This window comes from Hylobates moloch, unplaced genomic scaffold (assembly GCF_009828535.3).
Source record: "Hylobates moloch isolate HMO894 unplaced genomic scaffold, HMol_V3 SCAFFOLD_3, whole genome shotgun sequence".
NCBI lineage: Eukaryota > Metazoa > Chordata > Mammalia > Primates > Hylobatidae > Hylobates > Hylobates moloch.
The window spans coordinates 125,748,465-125,760,187 of record NW_026652278.1 but is presented as its reverse complement, the minus strand read 5'-3'; the positions used below and the strand labels follow the sequence as shown (position 1 = coordinate 125,760,187).

Sequence of the window (11,723 nt, the reverse complement as noted above, 5' to 3'; positions counted from 1 at the left end):
TAAATTTGGAAATTCTTCTCATTTTTCACAAAATGTCGAGTGAAGATCACACTAAGGTAAAATGGAAAACCCACAAGTTCTTGAAATATTTTGGTATCTTGTTATAGCTGAAATACTGCTGTATTCAAACAACACAAAGAACTGATGAGATCTAAACTATATTTTTTAGAAATTAAAAGTCTTAAGACTAAGTTCTTAGGGACTACACAGGAGCTTTCTTAAAAAACGAAAACAAAAACAAAAAACTCCTGATAATATTGAACGTAGTAATCACTGTTTTATTTATGTTAAACAACACCAAATAACATCTAAATTCTTAAAGTATGTACTGGAGTACTGCCCAAATCCACTAATGGTATCTACAGCTATGTTGGTGATCTCTTTTCCTTTTTAAAATTGCAGTCTACAAGATAGGCTGAAAGAAAAGATTACTGTATTTATTTATTTGAACAAATGATGCTATAGGAACAACACATACTGAAATAAATTTTACAGTCAGGCACAGTGACTTATGCCTCTAATCCTAGCATTCTGAGAGGCTAAGGCAGGAGGATCACTTGAGCCCAGGACCTGGAGATAGTCCTGGTCAACAGGCAAGACCCTGTCTCTACAATAAAACATAAATAAATAAATAAATAAATAAATAAATAAATAAATAAATAAGTAAATAAATAGCCTGGCATGGTGGCATGCGTCTGTTGTTCCAACTATTAGAGAGGCTGAGGTGGAGGGATTGCTTGAGCCCATGAAGTCCAAGGTGCAGAGAGCTCTGTTTGCACCACTGTACTCCAGCTTGGCTAACAGAGTGAGACCCTGCCTAAAAAAATTACAAACAAAAACAAAACAAAACAAAAAAACAAAAACAAGAGAAAAACAAACAAGTTCATGTATAATTTAACATGTATATTTTATACTCTTATGTATATGTAAAATATTCACGTATATATAAAATATTTTATATATACATGAGAATATATATACATAAGTATGTATATATAAAATCTTTTATATATACATGAGTATGTATATTTTATATATATTCTCATGTATATACAAAATATATAATGAGTAGTTCTCAAAGAGGTGACTCACCTCTTTGGTGAATTTCAGATTATATAGCACCTTCTTCTAAGTAAATTCTTAGAGAAGTGGTAAAACAAACAAAAAAGGACTTTAAGTTGTTATGGGCAGCAACTTGGGGGAAGGTGAATCAATGATAGATAAATGCTAGTTATCTTGTTAAAATTTGTTAATATAGATTTCTCTCGTACCTTCTCCAGGCTGATAGGGTCCAAAGCTGTCTTCAGTGGCTAACATTTGCGAGTGGGTTTGGGGAGGGCAAGGTAACATTTTTCATCATAACTCTATCGTGCTTTTAGGCAAGTAGATGGAGGGCAGTGAGCTTTCCTGCATCTGCTTCTTCTTAATTATCTTCAGCTCAGTAATCTCTCATATTTTGGAGTGGCATCTTCTCATCTCCCACATAGGAAATTTTAGATAGATTACAATCAATTTGGATTTTATAGTGAAAATCATGCTCCAGTTTTATTTAATGCATTTCTAAGAATGAATTTTGCTGGAGTGTTATTATCTTCTGCAAGTTAAACACATATTTTTAGTTTTCCAGTTCTTACATTAGAAAAGATCCCTCTAAATGAGGATTCATTTAGTCTTGCTACTCAGTGTGGTTCAGAGACCAGCAAAATTTGCACCACCCAGGAACTTGTTTGAAAAGTTGAATCTCAGGTCCACCTCAAGCTACTGAATCAGAATCTGCTTTTTCAACAAGATCACTAGTTTTTTCCTATGTCCAGTAAAGTTGAAAAAGTATTAAATTTGCCTTACATTAACTGATCCATCCAATTCAGATTTTCAGGTAATGTTCTGCCCTGAAGACGGGTTGTTTTACCCCAGTGGGTCCTTTACCTGCCTGTTGCCATTGAGCCAGTAGAAAGACAGGAGGTTCTGTTAAGCAGAGCAGAAACTTTATTTGTTGTTCAAAGAGTAGAGAAGGTGAGCTTCCCATTCACCTTCTCCCCAGGTGTGTGGAGAAGGGGGATTTTTAAGGTCTCTTAGAGCATGGAGGTGGAGACTAAGGATGCGAATTCCTGGAAAGAGGTGGGACTTTCCAGAGAAAACTAGAATATGTGCAGTCTTGTTCTTTCTTTTGCACTGGGCACTTACTATATAAGCCTAGCAAAGGGCATCTCTCCCCACTGGGCAGAGAGTTTAATATGATAAGGAAGTGAGGATTCAGGTCTGTCTGAGTAGCACTGCCAAGCTGAGTTTTTATCTCGTGGCTTGTCTGTGGCTACTGGCATCCGGCCTGGCTTTTGTTTCTGTAAATAAGTACAACTGAGACCACAGGTTAATTTCATAGGTTCTGGCACTCTTGGAGAATCAAGGTCATGCTACCGTGACAGTAACTTATTGACTCCCTAAGATGCATTATGATTCAAATTTTAAAGATTCATTAGAATGATACTAAGGAATTTTATTTAATGCTAAAGAAAATGAAATCAATGTTACTGGAAACCACTTATGTATCTGATATTGTGTTATCCATTTCCAAATCTATTAACTCATTTCACACATAAAATACTCTCTAAGGTAAGAGCCACTGCCTCCATTTAACTAGATGTGAAAACTAACCTGAGGCTAAGATTTGTTCAATAAATACTGCACATCCCTTGTCTGCAAGTCCCTGAGAATAAAGTGCACATGGCTTCTATTGTTACGAAATATGCAATATTTTGTAATTACACAAAAGCCAGGCAAGTACAGGGTAGTGTTAGAGTTTCTAAGAGGGAAACCTAAATTGCCAGAGGGGTTTAGAAAAAACATCTATTTGGAAAGAGCATTTTAACTCATTTCCGAAGAACACATTTTTATGAAGTTGGCTCTGAAAAAGGCTAGTGTGTCTTGGAGTTTTGTAAGGGGAACTAAGCAGCAGTTGAGGCTGGAACATTTCAGGAATCCTGCAGAACTTTATAGAACAAGGTGCGGATGTTGGACCTTATCCAAAAGTCAAAGGAAGCCACTGGAGGGTTTGAAGCCAGGAAGTGACAGGCCCTGATCCACATTTGGAAAGGCTCCTTCACTCAGAGCCAGGCAAAGCCCTGCGGGCGGGTGGTTTATTGGGGCCACTCCCCTCGGCTGCCTTTCTCCACCCCAGTCGCCGCCTCCTGCTTCTCAGCTTAGCTATCTGAGGAGGGTGGGAAACGTGTAATAGGGGCGGGGGGAAGAAAAACGTTCTTAAAAAAAATATTAAAAAGAAAACATCCCACTTGGCAGCGAGTGCGCGGGAAGTTCAGCGCGCGAGTTCTGGGCTTCCCGCCCGCCCGCAGACGACCGCCGGTGAGCCCCCAGCCCCCGCCTGGCCGCCCGCTTCGCCGCGTCCGTCAGTCCGTCGGTCTGTCAGCCTCCCCTTCCCCCACGCCTCCTTTCTCCCGGCGCAGCGCGGGTCGGGAGGTCGGAGGGGCCCCCCAGGTCTTCAGGACGCCCTTGGCCCGCGTCGCTCCTGGCAGCGCCTCGGCGGCGGCGCCTGCAGAACCCGGTACCTGGCAGGTTCGGGTCTCTGCCGGGCAGAACCTCGCAGCCCATACTCCACGGCTGGGGCCTCTGACACCTCCCCTTGTGGAGTTCTTCCCTGAGCGGCTGTAACTTTAAACCACTCCTGAGCGAGGCCTATTTTTATTCAGAAACCAGCGACCAGGGCCTCTGTGGAGAATGCTCAGATGGAGGGCCAGCCCGCCACTTGAAGTTTTCTCACAAATCTGAGGGGAAGGAACTTCTTGTCCTAATAATCTCTCTTTGCGATTTCACAGTTCTATTGCCGCGTCCTAGGAGGGCAAGATTGGTGGCTGTGGGGACTTTTGGATGAGGGTGTTGCCTGAGCCGGGGAGCCGTGTCTGAACTCCATTGCTTGGCCTTTGTGTGGTGATCCCGAGCCCTCCACACTTGAGCCCGGCCAAAGCTGTGGCCTAGTATTCCCCCACAGGGATTGCTCAAAGAGCTCCAGGGGACAGACTCACAGTGGCAAGGACAAGGAGATGAATGTAGCAGCCAAGTACCGCATGGCCTCCCTGTATGTGGGTGACTTACATGCAGATGTCACCGAAGACCTGCTGTTCAGGAAGTTTAGCACTGTGGGCCCTGTGCTGTCCATCCGCATTTGCAGGGACCAGGTCACCCGCCGCTCTCTGGGATATGCCTACGTGAACTTCTTGCAGCTGGCTGATGCCCAGAAGGCGCTGGACACAATGAACTTTGACATGATAAAAGGCAAATCCATCCGTCTCATGTGGTCTCAGCGCGATGCCTACTTGAGGAGATCTGGAATTGGGAATGTGTTCATCAAGAATCTGGACAAATCTATCGATAACAAAACCCTTTATGAACATTTTTCAGCTTTTGGAAAGATCCTTTCCTCCAAGGTGATGAGTGATGATCAAGGCTCCAAGGGCTATGCATTTGTGCACTTTCAGCATCAGAGTGCTGCAGACAGGGCCATTGAGGAGATGAATGGAAAACTACTCAAGGGCTGCAAGGTGTTTGTTGGCAGATTCAAAAACCGAAAAGATCGTGAAGCTGAACTCAGAAGCAAAGCCAGTGAATTCACCAATATTTACATCAAAAACTTTGGAGGTGACATGGATGATGAGAGATTGAAGGACGTTTTCAGCAAATATGGCAAAACTCTGAGTGTTAAGGTGATGACAGATTCCAGTGGGAAATCCAAAGGCTTTGGCTTTGTGAGTTTTGATAGCCATGAGGCTGCCAAGAAAGCTGTTGAAGAAATGAATGGAAGGGACATAAATGGGCAGCTGATTTTTGTAGGCCGGGCGCAAAAGAAAGTAGAGCGACAGGCTGAGTTAAAGCAAATGTTTGAGCAGCTGAAAAGGGAACGAATTCGTGGGTGCCAGGGGGTAAAGCTCTATATTAAGAACCTTGATGACACCATTGATGATGAAAAACTACGAAACGAATTTTCTTCATTTGGATCAATTAGCAGAGTTAAGGTAATGCAGGAAGAGGGGCAGAGCAAAGGGTTTGGCTTGATCTGCTTCTCCTCTCCTGAGGATGCTACTAAAGCAATGACTGAGATGAATGGCCGCATCTTGGGCTCCAAACCTCTTAGCATTGCTTTGGCCCAGAGACACTAGGAAAGAAAAACGTACCTTCCCAGCTAGTATCTGCAGCAGGTGGGGGAATGATAGTGATCTCTGCCTGAACTGACCTCAGTAAATTTCATATTCCACATGATGGGTGCTTAGTTTAGTAAACTTTATGATAAAACATTTTTTATACAAAGCAATTTTTTTTTCCTTTGTGGAAAAATAAATGGAGCTTAGTTCATTTTACAGAGGCACATTTTCTAATTTTAATATTGCACATTTTTCTTATTTTGATGTGTTCATAGCAATAAGTATAAATAGATATATTTTTATTACATTTGAACCAAATGAAATGAGGAAATTATTTGAATTTATTGCATATTTTATTTTAGTAATATTGCTAGCTTTAATTTCTTCTATGAAAATATGCTCAAAATAGTTCTTACACCTAAAGATTCCAAAGTATTTTTACCAACAGAAATTTTCTAATTTTTCATCCAAGTTTTGAGAAATCAAACTTTTAGAAATTTATAGTACGAATTTAAAGATCTAATTTCATTTTGAATTAATGCTTAAAGTACTCAGATATAGTTGAATTTCTTTTAAATTTATATCTTGACATGCTTGTTTTTTGGATGGTTTAAATTAAGATGATGGAGGTTTTTAATGTTGCCTAAAAACTGGCTTTATGTGTTTTGTTCTTTCCATTAGTTGACTATAATTCAGGTACTTACTAGTTAATCTAAATTGTAACTTGCACTGTAAAACCTTAACTTCTACATTCCTTAAGTTATAAATCTGTTATCAACTCAGGTGATCCAAAGTTGGCCTGGTCTTAAATCTCTTCATACTTATATGGCTTAATAGTTTACCTTAAATTTTTACCAGATGCTAATATTATGAAAATCACATATACAGATTATAGAAATTCTGTTTAAAAACTTTTAAAATCTCTTTTATATTGTTTTGTGTAGTGATATTCTCTTAGGGTTCAGAAAAGTAAGTTCCTCTATTTTTATGTACTCACATCTCCTTTTATTAGACTGTGGCAGCTATGGAACCCATTAAGTTTCACTTTTAGCCTTCATTGATCAGAAACTCACTGATTGATTTTCTGATGAATTGAAGTTACATCACTTATTCTGTTTTCTAGCATAATTTTTAGTTTAGAGAACCATTCCCCTATTTTCCTTTCTCTCCTGCCTTTCATCTGTATTCTTCAGATTTTTAAAATACTTTCTAAAGGATTTTTTTATGTTGACTTTTAATGTATGCTGCTTCAAATCCATTTGGAAATCGAGGCAAGAGTTATTTAATTACATTTAAATAATTGCTTTACAAATTCTGATTCATACCAAAGGTATCTAGCAAGCAAGTGATTTTGTTTTTACTGTTTTCATATTTTTACTTGGCTTAGTTGTTTCTTGTAACTATTATTCACATCCTCTATTTCATATATTACTAATATAAAGGAAATAGTAAAATATTTTTTGGCAATACATCAGCTTATGAATGAGAAAAATTCGTTACCTTTTATTTTTATAGAAATTATGTGCATATTCTTTGCACATTTTCTAAAATAAAAATCTTTTAGTCCATACAAAATTATGGACAATGAAAAAATTAAAAGAATTTGCATATAATTGTATTATGCAAACAAATTCCCTATTATAATTTGTTACATATTTTTCTATTTTTTTCTCTCTCTACATATATACACCTAGGTAATTTAAGAAAAATAAGATAATATTACAAATGTTGTTTGAAATTGCTTTCTTAATTAAACGATATGCTATGGTCAACTTTTATGCTCACAATAATTATTTGTCTTATAATCGGAGTGACTTTTATGTTTTGTTCAATGACTGTACCAAAATATAACTAATTTCTTATTGGTAAACTTAAATGTTGCTAGATAATTTCTTCCTTTTTTCTTTCTTCCTCTGTCATAAATAACTTGGAGATTAACATCCTTGCAAACTTATATATGCAAATATATCTATTTTCTTAAGAAAATGTTAGGAAGTGTAATTAATGGTTAAAAAAGAATCAATTTTAAAAAGTAATTTTGATAAATATTGCTTAAGTGCTGTCCAGAATACTTGTGGCACTTACATTTCCATTGTCATTGTAGGAGAATGCCTATTTCCATATGCTCCAAGAAACAAGGGTTTTTTTTAAGCTGTTGGTCAATTCAGCATTATATGTAAAACAAACCATTTCATCATTGCTTTATTTCACTTTTGTAAATTACAAAAGTTAAACAGCATTTGTGTACTCACTAACCATTTGTATTTTCATACTTACTCGTTAATGTCTCATGAACATAATTTATTTTCTTGTTTGGGTGTTTTCTATTTACATGGATTTTTAGATTTCTTTGCATATTATGACAACATTTTAGATTTTTCCCACTGATATTTCACTTTCTTTATAGTTTTGAAGGTTATTCCAAAATTGAATGTTAAGCTGCAAAGTTTCAGTGTTTTACTTAATTGGCTTTGATGTCATGCTTCAAAATATTTTGAACACTTTAAATACATATATTCACACAAATATATATTCACCCACACAATTTATCTGTATTGTATTTATGACTTTCAGAATTTCGTATTCTCAACGCTTCTAACTAAAAGTTTGGTTCATAAAAAGTGTCTTATATAAAATCTATAGTAAATCTTTTAAAAATGTGCTTTTCCATTTTTAATAACATATGTTTTGGTAAATACTTGATTCAGACAGCCAATGAATTAGAGTTGGCATGAGTTTCACATAGATTCTTATACTAGGTAAGTATTTACCAAAACATATATCAGAAGCAGAAAGTTGTTAAAAAGGTTTACCAGACAACAAGACTGGAAAGTGTATTAAGTGTGCCTGGCCTTGACATCTTATTCTGGATAATCTAGTCTACATCTTAATTTAGGAAAGCTAATCTGTAAAACTGTTCAAATATTTGAACAATATTTGATAATGCTTACATATATTTGCAAGATAATATCAGGAAACAGAGTTCTTTCATGTCTGTAAGGAGTTAATAGGACATAACATCAGATGTCTAGACGAATTATAGCTATGGCTTAATTACACAATAATCTGCCTTCTTAGTAAAAATTGCTTATTTCCAGCATTTGCTGTAAAAAAAAAACATGACTAAGTCAGTTTACAAAAATATACAATCCTATGGATTTAATTTATTTAAATTTTGTTCATTCTAATTTTTTTTGGTGCGTGATAATAGCAAGTTATCTTAGTTGAAAACAGAGATTCATTCATTAAAGAGTATTAAATCTTTTGTGCCCAAGTGCCTTAATAAATAAGTAGAATCTTAACTTTTCTGATAAACATTCCAGTAAAAGCTAATGTACATAGATATGCCTTGAGCCACTGTTTCTACTTTCACCCTTCTCTCCACACACATTGCCACGTCTGCTGTGTAGTTGCCTGCTTACATGTACAGCCATTTCAATAAATGTATTCTTTTAACATTTTATCTTTTAAATTTCAAATAGGAATTTATAGTTGGTAAAAATAAAAATTTTAAAGTGACTTAATATTGTCATTTTCATGTTCTCAATATTGTTATAGATCCACTGAGAAAATGTCAAATAAAATCTAATATTTCAAAGGTGAAAGTATGTTTGAAAATGATTTTTATTTATTATAAAGTATTTCTGATTTTCCAAAGATCAGTTATCTTAAGAATGAACTGAAAATTACCTGTGTTTTTAGTGAAATACTTGTATTTCAGGTTTTCAAGGACAATTTCTTTATGAACTAGTATTTCTTTTTTAAGTTACTCATAATTATGAGCTCACAATTGAAAACAAAACACTAACAAGTTTTAATGAGGAATAATTAACTATTTTAAAGACATTTCTGAATTTATTGTTAAATTCAACTAACCTGTCAAGTGCTTAGAATTGGCTTACTCACAGTACATTTGGAAATATGTCCCATAATATAATTTAAAAGATAGATATAATAAAGCAATAGAGGAAAAACATAATTTTAAAAAATCTACACTTTCAAAAGTAGAACAAATTAAATACCCTTATGATACTTTTACATATATATATATCTCCCAAGTGCATGTGTACTCAAATCTGAGTTACACATACACTTGGATCTGAATTTGTTAAAGTCAGATTATTTTGCAGGTTTGCCCAGAGGAAATATTTATAATTCAGTATTGGTTTTGTCTCGTGGTCTTGTCATATTTTAGAGTTCACAGAATGCTCTGAACTAAATTGTAGTTGCCCTGAATGAAACAACTGAATCCAAATGAGAAGGAAATTTATCTTCTTAGTGGCGTTCTTAACTGTAGTAGAGAAAACACCTTAACTTCTGAGAGAGATTCATAATTTGTACAATGATATTCCATCAGATTTTGTTAACCCATTTATATTTACATCACCTTAGATATTTTAAAAATCCTTATTTTGAAGTTTTGCCAAACATAGCACATTTGAGTTGTGAAGGCAATATCACTGAAGTGGCAGATACAATTATTGTTTTTTTTGCGTTCAGTGAATATCAGTCATAATTCATTTTTTGTTTGTTTTTACAACCAGTATCTCCAGTGGAATTTTCTTATTTCAGGAAGCGATGTCTAATGGTATTGTAGGGCATCACAATATTGATTTACATTTAATTTCATCTTTGTACATGTGCTAGTAGCAGCCAATATTAATTCCTTGAAGTTAAAGTAAGCCTTTATAATAGTGGTTCCAGTAAATCTTTGTTAATCAAAGACATGCCTCAATTTGAATGCAAGGCAAATCTTAGAATTATAACTAAGTTGTTTTGACGCATTATTATTTTACTGAATTACCATAGGAAGCATTAGAAGCCTAGTAGTATTCACCACTCTAGTCACTAACATTTCATATATAGTTTGTATACAAATGACATTTATATTGTATGGATTGCAACTGGCAAAAGGCCATCAGTTATATGATAATCCAATTTTTAATATTTGTTTTGATTTTAACTAAAAAGATATTGGTAAATGCCAATTTGACTTTATCATTCTTCTCCTTAAAAACCTTTCATGGCCTTCCATTACTCTTAAAATCAGGTATAAATCTTTACTGTGTCCTAGGAGGCCTTGCATTATGGTCCTTGTGTATTCTTTAAATCTTTTCTTGTGCTACTATTTCCCTTTGTCAATATACTGGAAATTAATTGGTCTTGTTTCAACTCTTTTAAAACTATCAGGATAGTTCCTGCCTCACTAAAAGCTTTAACCTTTTAACAGGTAGAAGGCTGTGTATTGTACAGGTGGAACAAATCTTCCAACTGGTTTATGAAAAAAATATATGGTGAAAGCATTTAATTGCCTCCTAGAAAAAAGATATTATAGGTATAGATAGCCAGGAACAGGTTTTTGTTTCAGAATTCTCAGTGTAAGTTTTATTGGTTCTGTTTATGTGACATTCTTTTTCTTAACCAATCACTGTAACCAAGGTAATGAGATTTGCTGATTAGCTGGGGTTAGGTAACATATTCAAACGTTAAGCAACAATATCCTTGACCGAGAAAGGTAGAGGTTGTTTTTCAAGGAAAAATCAAGATACAAGTGCCAGAAAAAGTCTGAATTGCTGTATGATGAACCTTCCCACTCCAGCATCTGCAATAGATGAGCTATTATAGATAAACTATTCTCAGTGCCTGGAATACTGTCCCTTAATTTTAATCTGACTGATTCTTGCTTATCTATTTTTAAGCACAGTCTTTTGAACTCTCAGTACTCCCATTTCCCTCTCTACTTTACTAGCATAGCACTTATTAGAGGAGCAAAATAAAACTCCTCCACTCCCAAGGCAGGCAACATAACTCTTTTTTTTTGTTAGTAGCTGGCTTATTAATTAATCCTTATTTATCAGTTGACAAACTTACTACACATATTTACCTACTCTTTTCTCTTTCTTAATACATGTGACTGGACTGCTAAGCCAATATATCGCCTGAAAAGTTCTGTCTCTTTCAGGTGTCTTTCACTATACAGGTGATTATAAAAGCATGAAATTCCAAGTTAAGTTCAGGAAGTGATAGAAGAACATTCTTAGGTTTCAAGATCTAAGCCACAGTTTTTATCCATGTTTTTTAATTCTCTAAAATTTATTTTATTGAATATTTATATGGATATAACTAACTACTTTTTTTCTATCAGTCTAATGTTCTAATGTTTCTTTTATACCTCTCTCTAGGGATCCTTGTGGAGAGACAAGGTGCTTGGGCAAGATCTAGATATTCTTATGCTTCTGGACTTGCTAGTATCAGAAGCCATCCAAACCAGACTAGATTAAATATTGATGCCCAACATGGACTTGGACTCATATACACAGTATAGAATTTGGGAGCCAAATCAAAATATGTAAATGATCTTCTTTTCAAAATGGAAATACTTTTCTTTCTCTTTTCTTTCTTTCAAGAGACAGGAAAGTCTCCCTATAGGATGTTAACCTACAAAAACTGATACCTTTTTTCAAAATTAGATCACATATGAAAGTGTTACAGGGAGAAAAAGAGTAAGTCTCTTGGAAAAGCTGGGGAGGATCACCTTCAAATATTTATATTTTTAAAAAATATATTATTTTAAGT

The 11,723-nt window shown here is 35.3% G+C and overlaps 1 protein-coding gene across 2 annotated transcripts; it reads left to right on the top strand.

Moving 5' to 3' along the window:
* Positions 1 to 3,285: 3,285 nt before the first annotated feature.
* On the top strand, positions 3,286 to 8,752 carry PABPC4L (poly(A) binding protein cytoplasmic 4 like). Of its 2 annotated transcripts, none has more exons than XM_032171985.1 (2): positions 3,286 to 3,357; positions 3,828 to 8,752. In XM_032171985.1, exon 2 carries the CDS (start codon positions 4,053 to 4,055, stop codon positions 5,163 to 5,165), a length of 1,113 nt encoding a protein of 370 aa, XP_032027876.1. In that variant the 5' UTR covers positions 3,286 to 3,357; positions 3,828 to 4,052; the 3' UTR covers positions 5,166 to 8,752. The 2 variants fall into 2 exon arrangements, with proteins under 2 accessions (XP_032027876.1, XP_032027867.1); XM_032171976.1 differs by having other exon boundaries at positions 3,286 to 3,412.
* Positions 8,753 to 11,723: the final 2,971 nt, after the last annotated feature.